General features: G+C 42.6%; 1 protein-coding gene across 3 annotated transcripts in view; it reads left to right on the top strand.

Annotated features, from left to right (window-relative positions):
- Positions 1 to 24,304, top strand: part of TNFAIP1 (TNF alpha induced protein 1) — a 91,017-nt gene extending 66,713 nt beyond the window's left edge. For 2 of the 3 annotated variants that reach the window (XM_063956038.1, XM_063956037.1), the window contains exons 4-8: positions 1,472 to 1,561; positions 7,147 to 7,199; positions 7,287 to 7,442; positions 14,053 to 14,248; positions 16,168 to 24,304. In XM_063956038.1, the coding sequence (XP_063812108.1) occupies positions 1,472 to 1,561; positions 7,147 to 7,199; positions 7,287 to 7,442; positions 14,053 to 14,248; positions 16,168 to 16,404 (732 nt within the window). In that variant the 3' untranslated portion in view covers positions 16,405 to 24,304. The remainder of the gene's footprint in view (positions 1 to 1,471; positions 1,562 to 7,146; positions 7,200 to 7,286; positions 7,443 to 14,052; positions 14,249 to 16,167) is intronic. The other variant, XM_063956039.1, reaches the window with a different exon arrangement.
- The last annotated feature ends 384 nt before the right edge of the window (positions 24,305 to 24,688 follow it).

Here is a 24,688-nt window from a genome sequence, read left to right as displayed (position 1 = left end):
GTTCTATAAGTTTGATACCCTGGCTGAGGAGGACCTTGTGTTTGCTCAATCGGTGCTGCAGAGTCATCCGCACTCTCCCGCCCGTTTGGGAGCTTTGGTATAATCCCCATGGTCCTTAGGGAGTCCCCAGCATCCACTAGGACGTTAGAGAAAACAAGATTTTACTTACCGGTAAATCTATTTCTCGTAGTCCGTAGTGGATGCTGGGCGCCCGTCCCAAGTGCGGACTTCTTCTGCAATACTTGTATATAGTTATTGCTTCAATAAGAGTTATATTATAGTTGGTCGGTCTTGAACCGAGGCTATGTTAATTGTTCATACTGTTAACTGGGTAGTTTATCACAAGTTATACGGTGTGATTGGTGTGGCTGGTATGAATCTCGCCCTTAGATTACAAAAATCCTTTCCTCGTACTGTCCATCTCCTCTGGGCACAGTTTCTCTAACTGAGGTCTGGGGGAGGGGCATAGAGGGAGGAGCCAGTGCACACCCAGAATCCAAAGCTTTCTTAGCGTGCCCTATCTCCTGCGGAGCCCATCTATTCCCCCATGGTCCTTACGGAGTCCCCAGCATCCACTACGGACTACGAGAAATAGATTTACCGGTAAGTAAAATCTTATTTTCTGGAAGGGGGCGGGGGGTGTTTTGTATCAATGTCGATATGGTCACTGTCTAATAAGTGTACCGCGTCCCCTCACATGGTTCGCTGCGCTCACCATGCTTCGGACACATTCCTCCTCCAGGTCCACTGGGATGGTAAATTATGAATGTCTTTTTTTAGGGCAAAAATTCCTTAAAAATGCATGTCTGCATTTTGACATGTCGGCATTTTGAACATGTCGCCCTACTGAATGTCGGTATTTTGATTGTCGGTCAATTGGTGTTGGGATTATGACCGTCGGTATTGTGTCCGTTGGTAAATCTACTGCTACCCTCTTAAAAGCACTTTTATATGGTCATGGAATTTCTCATTGAGTTGTAATAGCTTTCCAGTATTAGGGAATAGATTATATAATGCTACTTCTATTATCATTTCTCATGTTAACACAGGGTTCCATTTCTTTATTAACAAAAGCAAAGATTAGTTCATTTAGCCGTAGAAAGAGATGTGTAAGTAATCAAAAGTCTAGTCTAGTCTCGTATTTTTCCTACGTGTGTAAAAACCCCAGTTTCCAGCAGGCTCTCCTGCTCTGTTCAGACCTATCCCGTTGCTTTTATTTTCTAGAACAGGGATGGGGAATCTTCGGCTTTCCAGCTGTTGTTGAACTACACATCCAAGCATGCCCTGCAACAGTTTTAGCATGGCCAAATAGTAAAACTGTAGCAAGGCATGCTGGTATGTGTAGTTCGATAACAGCTGGAGGGCCGAAGGGTCCCCATCCCTGTTCTAGAACTTCATAAGGTTGTTGGTCATACACAATTGCCAACAATACTGCAGATCTGCTCATCTTTTCCTTTCACTTTTCTTTCAGGATAAGAATGAGTCCTATGAAGCTGTATGTAATATCCCAATCATCACATCTCCAAAAGAAGAAGAGAAGCTGATTGAATCCTCTGCTAAGGTGCGCACTTCACTTGTGCAATAAAGTCAGCAGTTAAATTTCATTTATGCTGGCTTGAGGCCAAATAATACAGCAAGTGTTATTCTCAGTCTATTTTTATTATGATCCAGCAATTACTTTAGGTTAATGATGTTCTTTCTAGCCAATTAAACATATAGGATGTTTGAGGAGAATGTTGTCTGTGTAAATGTATACATATTAGGTATTGGGGTAAATGTAATAGGGTGCGAGAAGCCAGAGGTGCAGTAATTTCTGCAAGAATGCCCGTATTTTTAAAGCAACAATCATTTTCTAGACAAAACCAACCTGCTTTTGCCTTGTAAATGATTGCCACTTTAAAAATATGGGCATTCTTGCACAAACTCCTGCAGCTCCTTGCACCCTATTACATTTACCTCATTGGGGTATATGCAATTCACGGCGAATCGCGGCAATTTTTCGCCGTTTTTTAATTCGACTCAATTCGCCAGGTGAATTCCGGCAGGTGGCTGCCGGAATTCACCATATTCAATGAAAAACGGATTCGCCAGAACCGCGGGCGAAAATCGGCCGATTTGGCGGATTTTGCCGCGATTTGAAAAAACGGGAAAAAACGGGAAAAACCCGGAAAAAAAAATGGGGGGTCCCCCCTCCAAAGCATAACCAGCCTCGGGCTCTTCGAGCTGGTCCTGGTTCTAAAAATGCGGGGAAAAATTGGGCAGGGATCCCCCGTATTTTTAAAACCAGCACCGGGCTCTGCGCCTGGTGCTGGTTCCAAAAATACGGGGGACAAAAAGAGTAGTGGTCCCCCGTATTTTTAACACCAGCATCGGGCTCCACTAGCTGGACAGATAATGCCACAGCCGGGGGTCACTTTTATGCCGTGCCCTGCGGCCGTGGCATTAAATATCCAACTAGTCACCCCTGGCCGGGGTACCCTGGGGGAGTGGGGACCCCTACAATCAAGGGGTCCCCCCCCCCCCAGCCACCCAAGGGCCAGGGGTGAAGCCCGAGGCTGTCCCCCCCCCCCCCATCCAATGGGCTGCGGATGGGGGGGCTGATAGCCTTTTGTGATAATAAAAAGATATTGTTTTTTCCAGTAGTACTACAAGTCCCAGCAAGCCTCCCCCGCAAGCTGGTACTTGGAGAACCACAAGTACCAGCATGCGGGAGAAAAACGGGCCCGCTGGTACCTGTAGTACTACTGGGGGAAAAAATACCCAAATAAAAACAGTACACACACACCTTGATAGTAAAACTTTATTACACACTTCCGACACACACATACTTACCCATGTTGACACGCCGACTGCCACGGTCTCCGACGATCCGAGGTACCTGTGAAAAAATTATACTCACCTTCCAGCGTCCAGAGGTAAATCCAGGTCCAGAGATAATCCACGTACTTGGCAAAAAAAAAAAACGAACACCGATCCACCGGACTAAGAAAGGGGTCCCATGCTTTCACATCAGACCCCTTTCTCCCGAATCCCGGGACATCACGTGACTCCTGTCACTGAAGTCCCTTCAGCCAATCAGGAAGCGCTACTTCCGTGGCGCTCACCTGATTGGCTGTGCGCTGTCTGTGCTGTGACAGCGCATCGCAAAGCCGCTCCATTAGTTTCAATGGTGGGAACTTTGCGGGTAGCGGTGGGGTTAACCCGCGGTCAGCCGCTGACCGGCGGGTGACCTCACCGCTAGCCGCTAAGTTCCCACCATTGAATATAATGGACGGGGCTGTGCGATGCGCTGTCTGCTCAGACGCGCAGAGCCAATCAGATGAGCGCAACGAAGTTGCGCTTCCTGATTGGCTTTAGAGACTTTTCAGTGACAGCTGTCACTGACAGGTCTCTCTGCATTCGGGGTAAGGGGTCTCATGTGTCAGCATGGGACCCCTTTCAGTCCGTTTGGTCGGGTATTTGCGGTTTGTTTTTTTCTACAAGTTCATGGATTTATCTCTGGACCCTGGTTGAGGTGAGTATATTGATCTTTTATTTTCAGGTACCCCTGGATTCTACATGGAGAAGAGGACCGATGTCGGCGTGTGAACATAGGTAAGTATGTGTGTGTCGACGTATGAAATAAAGTTTTACTGTCGACGGTGTGTGTGTCCTGTTTTTATTTGGGTATTTTTTTTCCAGTAGTACTACAGGTACCAGCGGGCCCGTTTTTCTCCCGCATGCTGGTACTTGTGGTTCTCCAAGTACCAGCTTGCGAGGGAGGCTTGCTGGGACTTGTAGTACTGCTGGAAAAAACAATATTCTTTTCATTATCACAAAAGGCTATCAATTCCCCCATCCGCAGCCCATTGGATGGGGGGGGACAGCCTCGGGCTTCACCCCTGGCCCTTGGGTGGCTGGGGGGGGGGACCCCTTGATTGAAGGGGTCCCCACTCCCCCAGGGTACCCCGGCCAGGGGTGACTAGTTCGATATTTAATGCCACGGCCGCAGGGCACGGCATAAAAGTGACCCCCGGCTGTGGCATTATCTGTCCAGCTAGTGGAGCCCGATGCTGGTGTTAAAAATACGGGGGACCCCTACTCTTTTTGTCCCCCGTATTTTTGGCACCAGCACCAGGCGCAGAGCCCGGTGCTGGTTTTAAAAATACGGGGGATCCCCTGTCAATTTTTCCCCCGCATTTTTAGAACCAGGACCAGCTCGAAGAGCCCGAGGCTGGTTATGCTTTGGAAGGGGGACCCCACGCCATTTTTTTTAAGGATTTTACCGTTCCAGCAATAAAAAAATAAAAAAAATAAAAAAATATTTAAAAAAATATATAAATAATATTTGTGCCTCCCAAAAAAAAAAAAAAAGTACCTAATCCCTTCTAATATAAATAGATATGCTATTCCTAAAAAAAAAAACACCAAAAAAAACATGTTTCATTTTTTTTTTATTGTTTTCACCCTCCAAAGTGTGGCGGATTGAAAATGACGAATTTGCTGTCTAAAAGCACTGCTGTCGAATTTCCAAACTTGAATTGAATATGCTTTGGTCGAATTGCAGCACTTGTATCATTGCAGAAAAGTCGAATTTGCAAAAATTAGAATTTCAAAAAGTCGAATTTTGAAAGTCCGTTTTTTGGTCGGAAAGCACTGAATTGCATAGGCGAATTTTTTTTTTGGTCGAAAATGACCCGAAATTCGACAATTTCGGGAATTCGACCGCAATTGCATATACCCCATTGTGTTTTAGGTTTATCTAGTCAAAATGATTTTCCATATTGAAGTGTCCCTACCATTTACAGATTAGGCAGCCATTTTGTGGAATAAAACATTATTCACAAACCTAGGGGGTAATTCCAAGTTGATCGCAGCAGGATTTTTGTTAGCAATTGGGCAAAACCATGTGCACTGCAGGTGAGGCAGATATAACATGTCCAGAGAGAGTTAGATTTGGGTGGGGTGTGTTCAATCTGCAATCTAATTTGCAGTGTAAAAATAAAGCAGCCAATATTTACCCTGCACAGAAATAAAATAACCCATCAAATCTAACTCTCTCTGCACATGTTATATCTGCCTCCCCTGCAGTGCACATGGTTTTGCCCAATTGCTATCAAAAATCCTGCTGCGTTCAACTTGGAATTACCCCCCTAGTCTGATGATCAGCTCACTGGGTACCACTAGTAGGTCATGACAAACCTATGTAACTGAAGTCGAGCAAAAAAAGTTGCAATCTCACGATCTGTTGGTTAAGCCTACAAAATGGCTGCCTTCCCTGTGTGTAGATGATGACTTTCTGGGGCTGCAGATTCTGAGATATCAGGGAAAGTGACAGAGATCTCCAGTGAACAGCATGTGTAGCCAGCTAAGATAAACATTCTTTTCCTATTTCCTCTTTCTGTCATCTTTCACTTGGACATTTTATGTATTAAGCCGTGTAATATTGGTTGAATAATATATCCAACAATGTTTTATGAATGGAAATGAATTTCCTCGTACCCAGTCATTTAATTGTAAATCCGTCGCATTCATACAGATGCCTCCTGCCAAGCTTTTCAATAAAAGCAGGATTAGAATATTTGGTAAAAAGCCACGTAGAGACTCACATTACGGCGAAACCTGTAACTAGCCTGACTGCTGAAATGCTAAGTTTATAAACACAGTATAAGATCATTTCTCATCACTACACAATTCTTTTATCCGACGTTTTAATTGTATTTTTTAATGTTAGCGTTCCAAGTGTGAGGCAGGTAAGGCAGATCGGTTTCAGCTGATCGTTTCTGAGCAAATTGCTGCCAGTCTTATTTTATTTCTAAGCAATCTGACTAGATTGCATAGAAATTAAGCACGGATCTCTCCGTGTGTATGCAAATAGTGATAGAGATGCGCAGCGTCTGTATATCCATAGCGTTGCGCGGCGCTATCGCCGGTTCTAGGTTGTGCCTGTCTTAAAGTATATCTGCAGCCAGCACTTTGTAATAGAAGCCATTTTGCTGGCTGATCCAATATTATGAGAATGCATCTTATCAACAGATTAGACACTAGGCATGAATGTTTGTTCACCCTACACATCACAGCTACAGTAGATGTAATCATCAGGGGACTTATAATTAAAATAACCCTTTGAGGCTAAGGTAGAATTGTATATAAGAATGTGTAATTATGTGTCTGTGCACACTTTCAGAGCAATTCAATTATCTGTGATGTGTGGAGGCTCCTTTTACTGCGCAGCCCTATAGGTGTGTGAGGTAAAATAAGTGACGTGACAGCACTGTGCAGGTGTTTCCACATTAATATGATGCCACAATGTGGGGGAGATGTATCAAACCTCAGAGAAGGAAAGATAAAAAGCCAGCCAATCAGCTTGTAACTGAATTTTTACATGCTATGTTTACGTGCACCTTCACATTATTAGTGCACCTCCACATTATTACTGTACTCCAGCTGCCATGATCCACCTCTCAGAACATGTGTCAGATACCTGTGGCTGAAAACACTGGTACAAGTTCCAAGTGACACATTTTGCACGAGAGAGACGCACAATTATGATGCAGAAATACACGTGCCCCTAATAGTTTAGGCTGGTTCCCTGTAAGCACATAGGGAACATTTTTATGGATTGCATATTGAATGCGTTCTGGGTAGCATCTTACCGCCCAGGATCGCATTGCAACATGCGATCCTATCATCTGGATGCATCATCCAACACATGCAGTGACCGGGGCTCCGAAAGGGGGTTCTGCCCATGCGTGGTCATACAGACCGCGATGCACGGTATCCACTTCTGGGTGGGTGGTGGGTTCCAGGAGAACCCTCTGCCCAGCCACAAGTGTGGTGAGTAGCATCTTCAGGTGGCGGTAGCCTCGGGGACCAATATTGGGAATACTTTGCATTCCAGATATTGGTAAATTTTGGCAGCATCATATCCCTAATAGAAACCAATGGGAGATGTGGCTGCGGGCGGCAATGTAGGGATCACAGCAGTTATCAGAGATACCTGCTGTGGTCCCACCTACATACAGTCATGAGATACTTTATATTTGCAGCCAAATATACTTTGCTAAATGGGCCCCTTATTTCTGTTTGTGGGTACATATACTTTCTCAGTGGAAGGTAGCTATCTAGCAGCAGGATAACCTATCCTTTTATTTGTCTTTCCATCAGCCTGTGGTCAAACTCCTGTATAACAGAAGCAACAACAAATACTCCTACACCAGGTGCGTTATTTGGCCCCATTTGTGTTTGCTGTATCTGCTATATCAGTACATGAATCAGTGTAATAATATAGCTTGTTTGGTTCCTAGGTCACAGAGAGATAAGGGGACTTCTCTCTCTGTTGCTCTGTGTCCTCCACAGATAATGAAGTTCTCTCTGTATGATGTTCACCGATCAGATTACAGCACTAGGGCATGTGCTGGAAGTTGGGAGTCTAGTATATCATTAACACCAAGATTGAAGATGTGAATTATAATCTTTCACGATGTGATCCCAAAAATCATTGTATTACAAAAAGAAAAAACGATTTCAATTTTGAATAAAGGGAAAATATTTTAGGAATAGGATAAATACTCAATGTAGTGGTTTTTATTTTTTTTTATTTTTTATTTTTAATAGGTATTAACATTTTTGCAGTTGTCTCATTTTCTGGCCATTTGATATCTATCTGATCTGCCTGTAAGGTAGATCTTATTGTAGTGGTTCTCTACTCCAGTCCTCATGTACCCCAACAGGTCATATTTTGTGGTTTTCTCTAATCATGCACAGGTGCGATAATCTATTTTGCTGGGTCAGCAATTATGCCACCTGCTTCCATAGGCAGAAATCCTAAAACCATGACCTGTTGGGAGAGCTTGCGGGTTGAGGTTGAGCACCACTGTGTTTGAGGATAACTACTGTGTGGAATAGAGATAAAGGGATGCCTGCCTTTCAGAATGTGATATTATATGTTAACTGGGTCCCTGTGCACGGGCACATACAAGTGCGGTGTGTTCTATATCGTTTGCTCTTTTACCCTATTGTGTCTGTTTGTTGTGTCTTACATCCCCCCCTCTTTTATTCCTGTTGAGTGTTTTCTGTGTATTTTGAAATTTTATGTATACGGCTGCTGATCTGATACATTGTGTAATGTTTTTTTGTTGTTGTTGATGCCATGTGGTGTTATGGAGGTCTGTATGATTACTTTCTGTATACTTTGTAATCAATAAAAATCTAATGTTTAAAAAAAAAAAAGTCTGGGGAAGGGGGATTACAGTTCATTGTATAGGTGTATATCTAAAAGTCTTTTTTCTCTATCGTCCTAGTGGATGCTGGGGTTCCTGAAAGGACCATGGGGAATAGCGGCTCCGCAGGAGACAGGGCACAAAAAGTAAAGCTTTTCCAGATCAGGTGGTGTGCACTGGCTCCTCCCCCTATGACCCTCCTCCAGACTCCAGTTAGATTTTGTGCCCGGCCGAGAAGGGTGCAATTCTAGGTGGCTCTCATAAAGAGCTGCTTAGAGAAAGTTTAGCTTAGGTTTTTTATTTTACAGTGATTCCTGCTGGCAACAGGATCACTGCAACGAGGGACAGAGGGGAGAAGAAGTGAACTCACCTGCGTGCAGGATGGATTGGCTTCTTGGCTACTGGACATCAGCTCCAGAGGGACGATCACAGGTACAGCCTGGATGGTCACCGGAGCCGCGCCGCCGGCCCCCTTGCAGATGCTGAAGTAAGAAGAGGTCCAGAATCGGCGGCTGAAGACTCCTGCAGTCTTCTAAAGGTAGCGCACAGCACTGCAGCTGTGCGCCATTTTCCTCTCAGCACACTTCACACGCAGTCACTGAGGGTGCAGGGCGCTGGGGGGGGGCGCCCTGGGAGGCAAATGTAAACCTATATAAAGGCTAAAAATACCTCACATATATCCCCCAGAGGCTATATGGAGATATTTAACCCCTGCCTGTATTCACAAAATAGCGGGAGACGAGCCCGCCGAAAAAGGGGCGGGGCCTATCTCCTCAGCACACGGCGCCATTTCCTCTCACAGCTCCGCTGGTCAGGACGGCTCCCAGGTCTCTCCCCTGCACTGCACTACAGAAACAGGGTAAAACAGAGAGGGGGGGCAAATTTAATGGCAATATCTTGATATATATAAAGCAGCTATAAGGGAGCACTTATTATAAGGCTATCCCTGTCATATATAGCGCTTTTTGGTGTGTGCTGGCAGACTCTCCCTCTGTCTCCCCAAAGGGCTAGTGGGTCCTGTCTTCGTTTAGAGCATTCCCTGTGTGTCTGCTGTGTGTCGGTACGTGTGTGTCGACATGTATGAGGACGATATTGGTGTGGAGGCGGAGCAATTGCCAAATATGGGGATGTCACCTCCTAGGGGGTCGACACCAGAATGGATGCCTTTATTTATGGAATTACGGGATAGTGTCAACACGCTAAAGCAGTCGTTTGACGACATGAGGCGGCCGGACAATCAATTAGTGCCTGTCCAGGCGCCTCAAACACCGTCAGGGGCTGTAAAACGCCCTTTGCCTCAGTCGGTCGACACAGACCCAGACACAGGCACTGATTCCAGTGGTGACGGTGACGAATCAACCGTATTTTCCAGTAGGGCCACACGTTATATGATTTTGGCAATGAAGGAGGCGTTACATTTAGCTGATACTACAGGTACCACTAAACAGGGTATTATGTGGGGTGTGAAAAAACTACCTATAGTTTTTCCTGAATCAGAAGAATTAAATGACGTGTGTGATGAAGCGTGGGTTGCCCCTGATAAAAAACTGATAATTTCAAAGAAATTATTGGCATTATACCCTTTCCCGCCAGAGGTTAGGGAGCGTTGGGAAACACCTCCTAGGGTGGACAAGGCGCTAACACGCTTATCAAAACAAGTGGCGTTACCTTCTCCTGAGACGGCCGCACTTAAAGATCCATCAGATAGGAGGATGGAAAATATCCAAAAAAGTATATACACACATGCAGGTGTTATACTACGACCAGCTATAGCGACTGCCTGGATGTGCAGTGCTGGGGTAGTTTGGTCAGAGTCCCTGATTGAAAATATTGATACCCTGGACAGGGACAATATTTTACTGTCGTTAGAACAAATAAAGGATGCATTTCTTTATATGCGTGATGCACAGAGGGATATCTGCACACTGGCATCACGGGTAAGTGCTATGTCCATTTCGGCCAGAAGAGCTTTATGGACGCGACAGTGGACAGGCGATGCGGATTCAAAACGGCATATGGAAGTTTTGCCGTATAAAGGGGAGGAGTTATTTGGAGTCGGTCTATCAGATTTGGTGGCCACGGCTACAGCCGGGAAATCCACCTTTCTACCTCAAGTCACTCCCCAACAGAAAAAGGCACCGACTTTTCAACCGCAGCCCTTTCGTTCCTTTAAAAATAAGAGAGCAAAGGGCTATTCATATCTGCCACGAGGCAGAGGTCGAGGGAAGAAACAGCAACAGGCAGCTCCTTCCCAGGAACAGAAGCCCTCCCCGGCTTCTACAAAAGCCTCAGCATGACGCTGGGGCTTCTCAAGCGGACTCGGGGACGGTGGGAGGTCGTCTCAAAAAATTACAGCGCGCAGTGGGCTCACTCGCAGGTAGATCCCTGGATCCTGCAGATAATATCTCAGGGGTACAGGTTGGAATTAGAGACAGATCCACCTCGCCGTTTCCTGAAGTCTGCTTTACCAACGTCCCCTTCCGAAAGGGAGACGGTTTTGGAAGCCATTCACAAGCTGTACTCTCAGCAGGTGATAGTCAAGGTACCTCTTCTACAACAAGGGAAGGGGTATTATTCCACTCTATTTGTGGTACCGAAGCCGGATGGCTCGGTAAGGCCTATTCTAAATCTGAAGTCCTTGAACCTGTACATAAAGAAGTTCAAGTTCAAGATGGAGTCACTCAGAGCAGTGATAGCGAACCTGGAAGAAGGGGACTTTATGGTATCCTTGGACATCAAGGATGCGTATCTCCACGTTCCAATTTACCCCTCACACCAGGGGTACCTCAGGTTCGTTGTACAAAACTGTCACTATCAGTTTCAGACGCTGCCGTTTGGTTTGTCCACGGCACCTCGGGTCTTTACAAAGGTAATGGCCGAGATGATGATTCTTCTTCGAAGAAAAGGCGTATTAATTATCCCATACTTGGACGATCTCCAAATAAGGGCAAGGTCCAGAGAACAGCTAGAGATGGGATTAGCAATATCTCAAGAGGTGCTAAAGCAGCACGGATGGATTCTGAATATTCCAAAATCCCAATTAATGCCGACAACTCGTCTGCTGTTCCTAGGGATGATTCTGGACACGGTTCAGAAAAAGGTTTTTCTTCCCGAGGAAAAAGCCAAGGAGTTATCCGACCTGGTCAGGAATCTCCTAAAACCAGGAAAGGTGTCTGTACATCAATGCACGCATCTTCAGATGCACCTGCGGATAACCCTGTCTCCAAGGACAAGGGTATCTCTTCTGTGGTGGTTGCAGAGGGCTCATCTATTGGAGGGCCGCAGATTCGGCATACAGGATTGGATCCTGGTGACCACGGACGCCAGCCTGAGAGGCTGGGGAGCAGTCACACAAGGAAGAAACTTCCAGGGAGTGTGGTCGAGCCTGGAAAAGTCTCTTCACATAAACATTCTGGAACTAAGAGCAATCTACAATGCTCTAAGCCAGGCGGAACCTCTGCTTCAAGGAAGACCGGTGTTGATCCAGTCGGACAACATCACGGCAGTCGCCCATGTAAACAGACAGGGCGGCACAAGAAGCAGGAGTGCAATGGCAGAAGCTGCCAGGATCCTTCGCTGGGCGGAGAATCACGTGATAGCACTGTCAGCAGTGTTCATCCCGGGAGTGGACAACTGGGAAGCAGACTTCCTCAGCAGACACGATCTTCACCCGGGAGAGTGGTGACTTCATCCAGAAGTTTTCCACATGCTAATAAACCGTTGGGAAAGACCAATGGTGGACATGATGGCGTCTCGCCTCAACAAAAAACTGGACAGGTATTGCGCCAGGTCAAGAGATCCGCAGGCAATAGCTGTGGACGCGCTGGTAACACCTTGGGTGTACCAGTCGGTGTATGTGTTTCCTCCTCTGCCTCTCATACCAAAGGTATTGAGAATCATACGGCAAAGCGGAGTAAAAACGATACTAGTGGCTCCGGATTGGCCAAGAAGGTCTTGGTACCCGGAACTTCAAGAGATGGTCACGGACGATCCGTGCCCTCTACCTCTAAGACAGGACCTGCTTCAGCAGGGACCGTGTCTATTCCAAGACTTACCGCGGCTGCATTTGACGGCATGGCGGTTGAACGCCAGATCCTAAAAGGAAAAGGCATTCCAGAAGAAGTCATTCCTACCTTGATTAAGGCAAGAAAGGAAGTCACCGCGAAGCATTATCACCGCAATTGGCGGAAATATGTTGCGTGGTGCGAGGATCGGAGTGCTCCGACGGAGGAATTTCAACTGGGTCGTTTCCTACATTTCCTGCAATCAGGATTGTCTATGGGTCTCAAATTGGGATCTATTAAGGTTCAAATTTCGGCCCTGTCAATATTCTTCCAAAAAGAATTGGCCTCAGTTCCTGAGGTCCAGACTTTTGTCAAAGGAGTACTGCATATACAGCCTCCTGTGGTGCCTCCGGTGGCACCGTGGGATCTAAATGTAGTTTTAGATTTCCTCAAATCCCATTGGTTTGAACCACTAAAAAATGTGGATTTGAAATATCTCACATGGAAAGTGACTATGTTACTGGCGCTGGCGTCCGCCAGGAGAGTATCTGAACTGGCGGCTTTATCTTATAAAAGCCCTTATTTAATTTTCCATTCGGATAGGGCAGAGCTGCGGACGCGTCCGCATTTTCTCCCTAAGGTGGTATCAGCGTTTCACCTGAACCAGCCTATTGTAGTGCCTGCGGCTACAAGCGACTTGGAGGACTCCAAGTTGTTGGACGTTGTCAGAGCTTTAAAAATATACATTTCAAGGACGGCTGGAGTCAGAAAATCTGACTCGCTGTTTATACTGTATGCACCCAACAAGTTGGGTGCGCCTGCTTCTAAGCAGTCGATTGCTCGTTGGATTTGTAACACAATTCAACTTGCACATTCTGTGGCAGGCCTGCCACAGCCTAAATCTGTTAAGGCCCATTCCACAAGGAAGGTGGGCTCATCTTGGGCGGCTGCCCGAGGGGTCTCGGCATTACAACTCTGCCGAGCAGCTACGTGGTCAGGGGAGAACACGTTTGTAAAATTCTACAAATTTGATACCCTGGCAAAGGAGGACCTGGAGTTCTCTCATTCGGTGCTGCAGAGTCATCCGCACTCTCCCGCCCGTTTGGGAGCTTTGGTATAATCCCCATGGTCCTTTCAGGAACCCCAGCATCCACTAGGACGATAGAGAAAATAAGAATTTACTTACCGATAATTCTATTTCTCGGAGTCCGTAGTGGATGCTGGGCGCCCATCCCAAGTGCGGATTATCTGCAATACTTGTACATAGTTATTGTTAACTAATTCGGGTTATTGTTTAGGGAGCCATCTTTCAGAGGCTCCTCTGTTATCATACTGTTAACTGGGTTTAGATCACAAGTTGTACGGTGTGATTGGTGTGGCTGGTATGAGTCTTACCCGGGATTCAAAATCCTCCCTTATTGTGTACGCTCGTCCGGGCACAGTACCTAACTGGAGTCTGGAGGAGGGTCATAGGGGGAGGAGCCAGTGCACACCACCTGATCTGGAAAAGCTTTACTTTTTGTGCCCTGTCTCCTGCGGAGCCGCTATTCCCCATGGTCCTTTCAGGAACCCCAGCATCCACTACGGACTCCGAGAAATAGAATTATCGGTAAGTAAATTCTTATTTTTTAGTTTCTGAACTTCCATTTAAGAGCAATAAAGGACAAGTTATTTGGATTTATTTTTTTGCTCTTCTATCTCTTATTGAAGGGTCCTTTTACCTTTATTTAGCAGAATGCGCATGCTACATCTGCCCTTTGTATTAGTTAAGGAAGTCAAGATAAACGGGTATAAATGTTCCTCTAATACAAAGATGTTTTTGGCTTCCTTTAATGTGACCGTTTTAGCAACTCTGACGACAACCTCCTGAAAAATATTGAGCTATTTGACAAACTTTCTCTGCGCTTCAATGGACGAGTCTTATTTATGAAGGATGTGATTGGAGATGAGATCTGCTGCTGGTCTTTCTATGGTCAGGGACGGAAGCTAGCAGAAGTCTGCTGTACCTCCATTGTTTATGCCACTGAAAAGAAGCAGACAAAGGTACATCCAGTGCAGTCATGTGACGATGGTAGAGGCTCTGCACTATATCTAACCATTGTTTTCTGAATGCATACGTTGTAGCACCTTCTCTCTAAATCTCAGAATTGTTGATTAGCTACTCCATCGCAAACCAATTACACAGACATGGAATACATCTCTCCACATGAGGTCTAGTTGGATGTGTTTGATGGCTATATACATACATATATCCATACACATGCATATGTCAGTTTGATTGATTTCCAAAAAATTAGTCTGTCATCATTATAAGTATGACCATTGGTGGAGCCATCCTATACAATTCAAATCTGATTCAGATCCATAGTACTCAGTTGCAATGTATGGAAGGTCAAGGTCACCAATTAAACATATCTACGCAGGCACAGTGTGATTGGACGACCAGAACAAGGAAGCTCCTTGCAGCCATGTTACATCCTGTCTCTTATTGCATGGGATTACACTGCATTCCACCATTGGGGTGGTTATTGGCACTGCTGTATTGATAACATGTCCTTCCTCCTGAAAATGTGCATGACTTGTTAAAGATACAGCACTGCACTGGGACTAATGGTAAAGAATCTAGATTAAAAATTCGATCTACATTCAAATCTTCCACACACCCCCCCCCCCCCCCCCCCTTTCATTTCTTCCCCATAGGTCCCAGTGCAGCATTGTATCTCTACCATTTCATCCAGTCTCTTGACCTGACTGGCGAACCACCAGACATGTGACTGACCTGACCACTTCTGTGTGACCAAATAAATGAGTGTCCCGGTTTAAGGGATAGTATGGTAAACCTAAGTCTAGTGTCCCATTCAGTTCTTCAAATCCTACATAAGTTTAGAAGGAATGTTTTATTTAAAGTCTGCATTTGCATTACATGTAAGTGAGCGGCCGCTATCACATGGAAACCTTAATTTAGAAATGAGAAAAGTTTTGGGCACTGTTTGAGGCACTTGGGTCATACTGGAAGGTGGCAAAGAAATACCTGTATTTGTGTAGTCACATGACTCGTAATTTCTGTAACATCGCACAAGTTTATTGTAACTTTTTTTGCCACATACAAATATATTAGAGTTTATATTTTTGTATTGTAATTAGATGTTTATTAGCTCAAGCTTTAAACATACCAGTATCACTATATAGCACTTCAGTCGGGGTCTGCTCCATTGCTTACAGTTGACAGCTTAAAAGAAAATGATCAATGCTGAGGAGATACTGTATCTGGCCACAAATTAGGCTGGGTACACACTTGAGCGATGGACCAGCTGGTCGCCCGTTATGCCTACCGATCCAACGATTTGGTAAGTGTTATGCACAAACAAACATGTCTGGCCCCAGAAATCAGTAGTGAAGTCCTTGTTGGCGGTTCCTGGGCAGGTCTATGGGGCGGTTGACAGGGCAGACCTACAGTCAGCCAGATGTACCGATTATATATTGGCATCAGCTGTGCTGCAGGGCAAACGCAATATAGCTGTTAACAACATTATTCAGACATATATTCTGTACACACCTGCCGATAAATAATGCGATATGTCAATCATATGTGACATATCGCAAAGTGTGTACCTAGTATAAAAAACCTGCGGTGACTGGAATGAGGAAGTTAAGGTGGCACAGTATCGGACTCCTGGCATCCAGACCGATCTTCCTAGTGGGATGACTTTTTTGGGATGGGTTCAGCCAATCAGTGCTAACAGCTTTCACCTCTCCCTCTTCCATTGGCTCTATGTACAGGAGTGGGGGCACCCCTTTGAAGTGCTACATGGTGGCGTAAACGGTCTTCTTTCCTACCAAATTTTATCTTCCGTTCCATCCTTTGCTTGTCTCGGCAGATACATAAAATGCATATTCAATCACTCTTGCTAACATTGTATGTTTTAAAATAAAATACATTTCTCTTGCCCTGATTTCTCTAGGTTGAGTTTCCTGAAGCACGCATTTATGAAGAGACTCTAAATGTGTTACTCTATGAGACCCCTCGAGTCCCCGACAACTCCTTGCTGGAAGCTACAAGCCGCACCCGCAGCCAAGCATCCCACAGTGAAGATGATGAGGGCTTAGAGCTCAGGGATCGTGTTCGCCGTATTCACGTAAAGAGATACAGCACATATGACGACCGACAGCTCGGGCACCAATCTGCTTACAGGGACTGACTCTGTATTGAGTTCATAAGAACAGTGTGACATTCTCTTGCAAGAGATGTTTATGGCCAAAAACCTATTTGTATGAGGATCTTAATATGCCTTCCTAGCATCCAAGCTATTATGCAAGACGTTACCTGCCATCTAATCTATAGCTTCAAGGATGACTTCAAATTAGTTTTTGGATAGCAGTCCTTATTGCATTATTAGCTCAACAATAAGTCTAGAAGATGCTCATTTCCTTAAAGATTGGCTTGATATTGAGCAATAGTCTGTCCACTGTCCAGCATATGTAAAATCATTATTGCGGTGGTTTTAATACACTTAAATCTCACTAATGGACGAGTCTCTAGATCCCTTTACCTACAATGTTAGACCGCTACAGCTGACATACACTCCTCACTCGCGAGGGTGGCTCTTTAGTCTACTGACAACAGAAAAACTGATTATTTGAACATTGAAGGTGGTGAGTTTTGACTTACTGTTACTGATTATTTCTGATCTTTGTGTTCAACAATCCCCATTTAAATATACTATGTAGGTTTTAAGGTAGTGACAAAGCCATCCCAGCCGTGCCTTATAGTAGTACATATTCACATGTACCTGGCTGGGTGTGAGGATTATCGTTACTCATCCTAAAAGTAAGACCATCTTTATTCTGATTTATAGTACCCATCGCACATTGCTGGCACCAATTTGTGGTATCTGACATTCATAAGTCAGAATGTGCAATCTTACATTTATTTAGTATTTTATTTTTTATACAGTTCTTCTGTAGTACACCAACATAGCCAACTGCCGCGTAATCTAGCAATCAGAAGTGAGTTCCCAGAGGAGAGTACCACTTGTTACTTGGCTTGCTTCTAGACCTCTTTTAGCGTTTCCATTACAAGACTGACAAAACACAGAGCCTGCTCAGAAGCCACTTACTTACTATGCAGGGAACGCAGCCAGCTACTGTGTTTTTAAGTTTTATACTTTGTTTTAGTGTAGAACATGGATCAGAAGTTAACTTTTTTGAGTAATACTGTTTTTATATGGGTAATATGGGAAAGGTGGCCCAGTTCTGCTATGAAGATGTTGTGTATTCAAGTTGAACAGTTGCAGATGAAAATCAAACCGGTTACTATATAATTTGACTATTAAAGGTGGGAATTCAGTTATACCCGGTAATTTACAGGGTGTGAAAAAAAAGTGGTAGCCTCTGGCTTTAACGCCCGGGGATATTCAATTAGAGCCCTTTATTCTCACCCAGTAACTTACCCTGTTATCGAACTAGCACATAGAATCTGGGATAAGTTCCCGGACTTATGTGGTAACATGGTTTCAGTATGTATTACATATGCAATGCTCTATGCACTAATGTTTCAGGTGACTGATTGATTACCTTACCATGAAATTATTGTTATATTCATTAGTATATGCAAAACGCCCAGTCAGTCTTAAAGGCCTGTAGTTCATGACTTAGTAGCTTAGTGACTGTTAAATCAGCTAGAACCCATGACATACAGGATACTTACAGCCAATATTGACATAGATGCTTCAAATCCATGTTTATGTTTTAGATGAATAATGAGGTTTGATCATTGTAGAGAACTTAAGCTTGGCCAAAATATTGTCTGCCCTGATTTTAACGACGTGACATAGTTATTACTTTAGCCAGTTAAATATGCAGGTGGAATTCCTGCAAAATGTTAATATCCTATTCGTTTTGGACTTATCGGAATTCTGTATATAAGTATTTTATATTTATACTAATTTTAAGTAATTGATTTGGCACATTCCAAATATTGACATGAGATTCCTAAAATAAGGGTTATTCGCATGTGCTCCCTGCTTGAGATTATCCATTTATCTTGTAGTATTATTGTGCTCGATTTACTAAACTTCTGTACTAAAGGTGCATACACACGATGCGGTGTAATCTTACGTTTTGACTATATATAGTCAAAATCCTAAGGAAAGGTAGTGCAAATCGCACTGTGTGTTCACAACTTGCGATACCGATGCGCGGTCCCGCAGGATCGGTATCGCAAGAAAAAATAGACTCTGCAGGCAAGTCAATCTTGACTATATTGTGTACAATCTATTACAAAGTATAGTCAAAATTGGCAATTATTTAAAATCGCACATAGTCAAAATCGCAAGTACAGATGGTCAAAATCGGTGCTTCTGGGGGATTTCAAGGTAAATCGCAAAGTCAAAATCGGGCATAGTCAATATCTCACCGTGTGTACACACCTTAACACTGCATCGTTTATTTCATAAATCTGTGCTGACAAGATTGACTTTTCATGGCCGTGCTATTAAAAATGACATCTACATCTATCTGTAAGATAGTGAAGTGTAATACCAAATCACGGCGCCCTATAGCCAAAGAGCCTCTGGGGTTTCTTTTTCAGAGTAATAAATGTAAAGCTTAGACTGTATACGGTTGAACAAACTCCGCCTTAATTTTGAACAGAACTGGGCGGAGGGGGTCATTCTGACCTGATCGCATGCTAGCTATTTTTTGCAGCGCTGCGATCAGGTCAAAACTCTGCAAAACTGCGCATGCGTATGCACCGCAATGCGTAGGCGCGTCGTATGGGTACAAAGCGGATTGGTGCTGGGCGATGGATTTAACGAAGAATCCATTCGCACAGCCGATCGCAAGGAGATTGACAGGAAGAAGGCTTGATGGGTATCAACTGACCGTTTTCAGGGAGTGATTGAGGAAACGCAGGCGTGTCCAAGCGTTTGCAGGGCGGGTGTCTGACGTAAATTCCGGGACCAGACAGGCTGAAGTGCTTGCAGCGGCTGAGTAAGTTCAGACCTACTCAGAAACTGCACAAAACTTTTTTGTACTGCTCAGCTGCACAAGCGTTTGCACACTTGCAAAGCGAAAATACACTCCCCCATAGGCAGCGACTATCTGATCGCAGCGCTGCAAAAAATAGCTAGCGAGCGATCAACTCTGAATGACCCCCAGAGACCCTAATAATTAGTCTTAACTTTTTTTTGTATTTGAATATAGTATTTTTAAAAGGGGCTTATTATCTGACCAAAGCCATCTGCCCTAACTGACATGTTTTAGATACATGTACCCCAAAAGTACTCCTATGTATTCTGTATAGTACAAATAATTGCACTCTTCTCTGGTAAGTTCCAGTTTGGAACTTTGTTAAAGAATTAGCTGTCACAAACAGCTATAGACTAGTTTTTTTTTGTTTTTTGTTTTATTTTAACTGCTTGTAGTTGCTGCGCTTTTGATTTTCCTATATGAGGTTACCTCACGACTGCACGACAGGTTAGAAAATAGTGTCCTTAGCTGCATTCTTTAATAAATGGTCAAGTAGTGTTGCAGATGTGATTAGTCTACTTATATACATACAGAACATCCCTAGTAGCCCTATATATTTATTTTTAATCTTAGTTGCAATTTATTTAATTAACTGCATAGCAGCAGGGTGTGAAAAAAAAATCATAATTTTTTTTAAATAAATATTTCTTATTTAAATAAAAACATTTTTTTATTTGGTTCAGTTTTTTTATTTAAATTGGATTTTTATAAAAATGATCACGTAAACAAATATAAAAAATAAAAACAATAATGCAAAATTATTTTAAAATACTGTAACTTTAATATATTTAATTTAAATGACTTGACAGTGTCACCATGAATGGCATGGCACAGCAAACTACACACAAATCATACAAACTGCAAAAGGAAAGAAACAGCAATGATGTTAAAAGTTACAATAGTTGCCAATCGGTGACGTGCGATGACTAACATATATGCCAGAGTTTTTACTATATAAGGTATATGAAAAATACAAACACCACAACCTATTGGTGCCACCATTGATACAACATTATGGTCAAACAAGAGATCATTAAACGGGGTTGCTTTTGCTTGGAACTTGATTCTGGAATTATCTGTTTCTTGACTGGACTTGTCTGTTGCCTGTGCCTCTTTGTATCATGAGTCATACTTAACTTAGGTCAGCAAGCAAAAACCATAGATACAGCTCTTTGATTAGCTGCTCTACAAAAAAATGGTCAAAGGACTATGGTCCATATTCTACAGTATGCCTACGCCAATTACCAGTAATAGCTTGGTAAAAACATGGATGAAGACTGTAACTCTAAATCCATGTTAATATATATTGAATTCTTGAAACATGATTGTCAAAAATGTACATTTTCAAAGTCAATTTTAACAATACTAAACACTTTGTGGGAGATTCAAATGTTTGAAAAGTTAGTTGGGAGTTTGTTTTTCCTATCTAATAGACAGGAAAAAACAGACACCCAACCGACTTTTCAAACATTTGAATTCCACCCTTTGAGTTTGATTTTTTATTTAAAACAATGATTTTAAAAAAAATTATGTGATTTAAATCATGATTTCAATCACGTTGATTTAAATTAGCACACCCTGCTTAGTAGTACAGTTTAATTGTTTTCTGATTCTAATTTTTGTTAATCAACTGATTGATTACGTGTCCGCTTTGACTAGGTTTAGTAGTTGGTGGAGAGATGCGCTGCGTGGACAACGAATCCTGGCAATAATATTACTTTCCTTCTGCTTTTAACTTGCAAGTTGTGTCCCTTGATTGTATAGAAAATGTTTCCACCAGATTTGGACCTTAACTGTATTTAAAACATAATGCACAGTCTGCATGAAATGATTGAAAGAGCAAAGAAAGCCACTATTCAACATTAACAGCAAAGGCTATATTTTTTTATGAGCTGAATAATATGCCTGACATACCTGCAGTATTTACACTTCAGTGGGGGGAATTCAAATGTTTGAAAAGTCAGTTGGGTGTCTGTTTTTTCTTGTCTATTAGATAGGAAAAAATAGACACCCAACTGACTTTTCAAACAATTGAATATCCCCCAATATGTCCAACCTGCTCTATTTCACTCTATTTCAGTAGGGTTTTCATGTTAGGAGGGAGGTGCTTCTTTAACTAAAGAGGGAGAGTATGAGCAGAGCCGGCCCTAACCAATATGATGCCCTAGGCAAGATTTTGGCTGGTGCCCCCTAGCACCACCGCTGGTTCTGCCTCTGACCTTGCACCTCTTTCCCAGCACCATCACCCCTCACCCATAGCAGTCCTTGTACCCTCTATATTTTAAATAGGAACAGTTTGCACATTTGACGCACAGCCCAAAATGGGGCAACTTCCTGCTGGGAAGCGGCATGGCCACACAATAGTAACCCCAATTCCAACTACGCCACACAGTACTGCAACTTTATTCACATTTTATCTTGCGATAGTGTCCATAATTCATATTACATCCCACAGTAGTATCACTTTACCTTATAAACGTTACTCCTCACAGTAGAGCCCCTTATTCACATTACATCACACTGAATTGCTACTTATTCACACTACACCACACCTTATTGCTCTTTATTCACATTAGACGACACAGTAGTGCCCTTTCTATATGCAACACCACATAGTAGAGCACCTTATACACATAATGCCACACATTAGTAATGCATTTATACACAATTCCACACAGTAATGCCCCTTACACATATGAGACACATTAATGTCCTTATAAACATAATGCACCTTACACATTATGACAACATTTATTAATGCCCTTTTACACATGTCCCTTACACATATGCCGCACATTATTAATGCCCTTATACACATAATGACACACACAGTGCCCCCTACACATTTGCTGCACATTATTAGTGCCCCTATACACATAATGACACACATACAGTAGTACCCTGTTACACATATGCCGCACATTATTAATGCCCTTATACACATAATGACACACATAGTGGCCCTTTACACATATGTTGCACATTATTAATGCATTTTTACATGACACACATAATACTCCTTACACATATCCCGAACACTACTGCACAACCAACCCACTCACATTCACACAGCACTCACACTTACACTAACACTGTGACCTCTGCCTCTGCTTGGATACAGATGTGTCCTCACAAATCTTGCATCAATGCTAACGTTGGGCACCTTTTTTTTAATGAAAATACATCTTATTTGCATTGCTATGTGGCTAGGCTGCACAAGCAGCTTCTGCTGATTAAACTGATATGCAGCATGCCTATATACTGTGTGAGACTGTGGCTGTATCAGCATATGAAATGCTACATACAGAATATAGGCATGCCGCATATCATTTTAATCAGCAGAAGCTGCTGATGCCCCTAGGCATATCAAATGCCCTAGGCAATTGCCTAGTTTGCCTATGCCTATGGCCGGCTCTGAGTAGGAGTGACAGCTTTGTAGAGTTGTTGAGCAGAAACTGACAGTGCGGATTGGTGGATTATACTCTGGGCGAGTCAGTGATGTCATAGCAAAGGGGTAACTTTTTATCAGAGCTGCAGTGAGAAGTCTACTTAACAATGAACAGTGTATTTTGTTTTATTTTTAGTTCTGAAAATGTCATTTTAAAATTAAAAAAAAAAAATTTATTATGGAACTCAAAAACATTACTACAGTTGGGGGAAAAATTGTGATCAAAACAAGTAGCCAAAAATGTGCATCGATTTACTGTACTCCCTATTTAATGGATTAATATTTAATTATAATTTTATTCTCTAATTTATCAATGCTGTATTTGCACATTTTAGAAACTGACACTATTTTCCCACAAAAATAGCCTTGTATTTGTGGGAGGTGACACAAAGTGAAGTACACCATTGGCTTTCCCAGAATAGCTCAGTAATACAGTTGCGTAGTATGTATACAGTGTCCATACAATAAGGACTGACAATATTTCATGACATAACATTACATAACATTTTTGCCATCATTATTATGCCTTTATTATGGCACTACTTTTAGGGCTGATTTAAAGCACCCACTTAAAATGTGAATATCTGCCTAATTTTTGCATTAGTAATGAATATGTTTAATGCAGATATTATATAGAAAATGTCAAATATGCCCTTCCGGAAGCCGGGGTTTTAAAATGTCACTTTCAGTTTTGTGTATAGGATATTTCAGAGTAGATGATTTAATAAGAAAATCAACTACTCCAGAGGTCATGCTACTTTATGCAGTCAGATCTTTGTACATGAAACATTGTTGTGTGACCCGTACTGCAGTAATGTATAGGCCAAAGGCATGGAATAACTTTCATCAGTACTCCCGGAACCCCAAAATAACATAGCGCAGTCATCTGCTTGCTACAAGAGTCAGTGGTGCCCCAAGAGCAAGAACTAGTCTTAAAGGTTACAACAGAAACTGATAATTCCATTTGCTTCTAGGCATTGTTTTCACTCAGTGATGAAGTTCAGCTCACAGACATCCAGAAGACTCATTGGCGCAGATGTATTAAGCCTGGAGACGTGATAAGTGGAAGGTGATAATGCACCAGCCAATCAGCTCCTGTCATTTTTCAGACCTGTAATCATTGGCTGCTGCGTTATCACCTTCCACTTATCACTCCTTTATCACTTCTCCAGGCTTAATACATCTGCCTCATTAAGTCACTGAGCAGATTTCTAAAATGAAGGTTAAATAGCAGACCTCTGTATAAGTATGAATTTAAGATGTAGGGGGAAAAAACCCAGTATTAATACCACTTTCATTGTTATCATTTCATTATTTTAAATGAAGAATTTAAATATTCATTTTTTTTCTCTGTATTGTCTTCTAACTTAATCATAGAATTATTTCTGTAATTATAGGTTTGACTGAAAAATGAAACTTTTTAATAATAAAAAAGACTCCTTATTAGATGTGTCATTTGTGACTTTATTTTTATCATTGTTTTTTATTAAATAAAAGTAGCTTATGTAATTGTATTTTTTTAAGTTTACCTCTGATTCATCATTAGGTAGGTCTCTTAATCTATACTTGTGTGTTAACCCAGCCACAAAATGAAGATAAATCCATAAAACCTCTTCTAACAATGTTGGTGCTATTATTTGGCTCAGATTATTTGTAAAACAATTATGGATGAAATAGATTATATGTTAAAGAATAAAGATTAATCCAAGCAATAAAGTGAAATAACTGGAGTACTGCATTTGTTTTGCTGTGGTTCCATCAAGTTGAATTAGTTGTTTTGTTGTATTCATTTGCTGCCATCTAGTGGTTAAACGTGATCAATAAGCAAAGGAAAGATTTCATAGCACCAGGTAGGTTTGTTGAACATTGATACAAAAAATGTCACTTTCCTTTTCCTGCACCCCAACATGGCAGCGAATTGCTGATGGATCTAATTTCATCCTGCATGTAGAGGACATGAAATTTTCAGTTTATGGCCAAGTCACAGTAGTCCAAAACTGAAAGTA

The sequence above is a fragment of the Pseudophryne corroboree genome, chromosome 2, assembly GCF_028390025.1.
Source record: "Pseudophryne corroboree isolate aPseCor3 chromosome 2, aPseCor3.hap2, whole genome shotgun sequence".
Taxonomy (NCBI): domain Eukaryota; kingdom Metazoa; phylum Chordata; class Amphibia; order Anura; family Myobatrachidae; genus Pseudophryne; species Pseudophryne corroboree.
The sequence above is the reverse complement of the archived record's forward strand: the minus strand, read 5'-3'. Positions and strand labels throughout refer to the sequence as shown.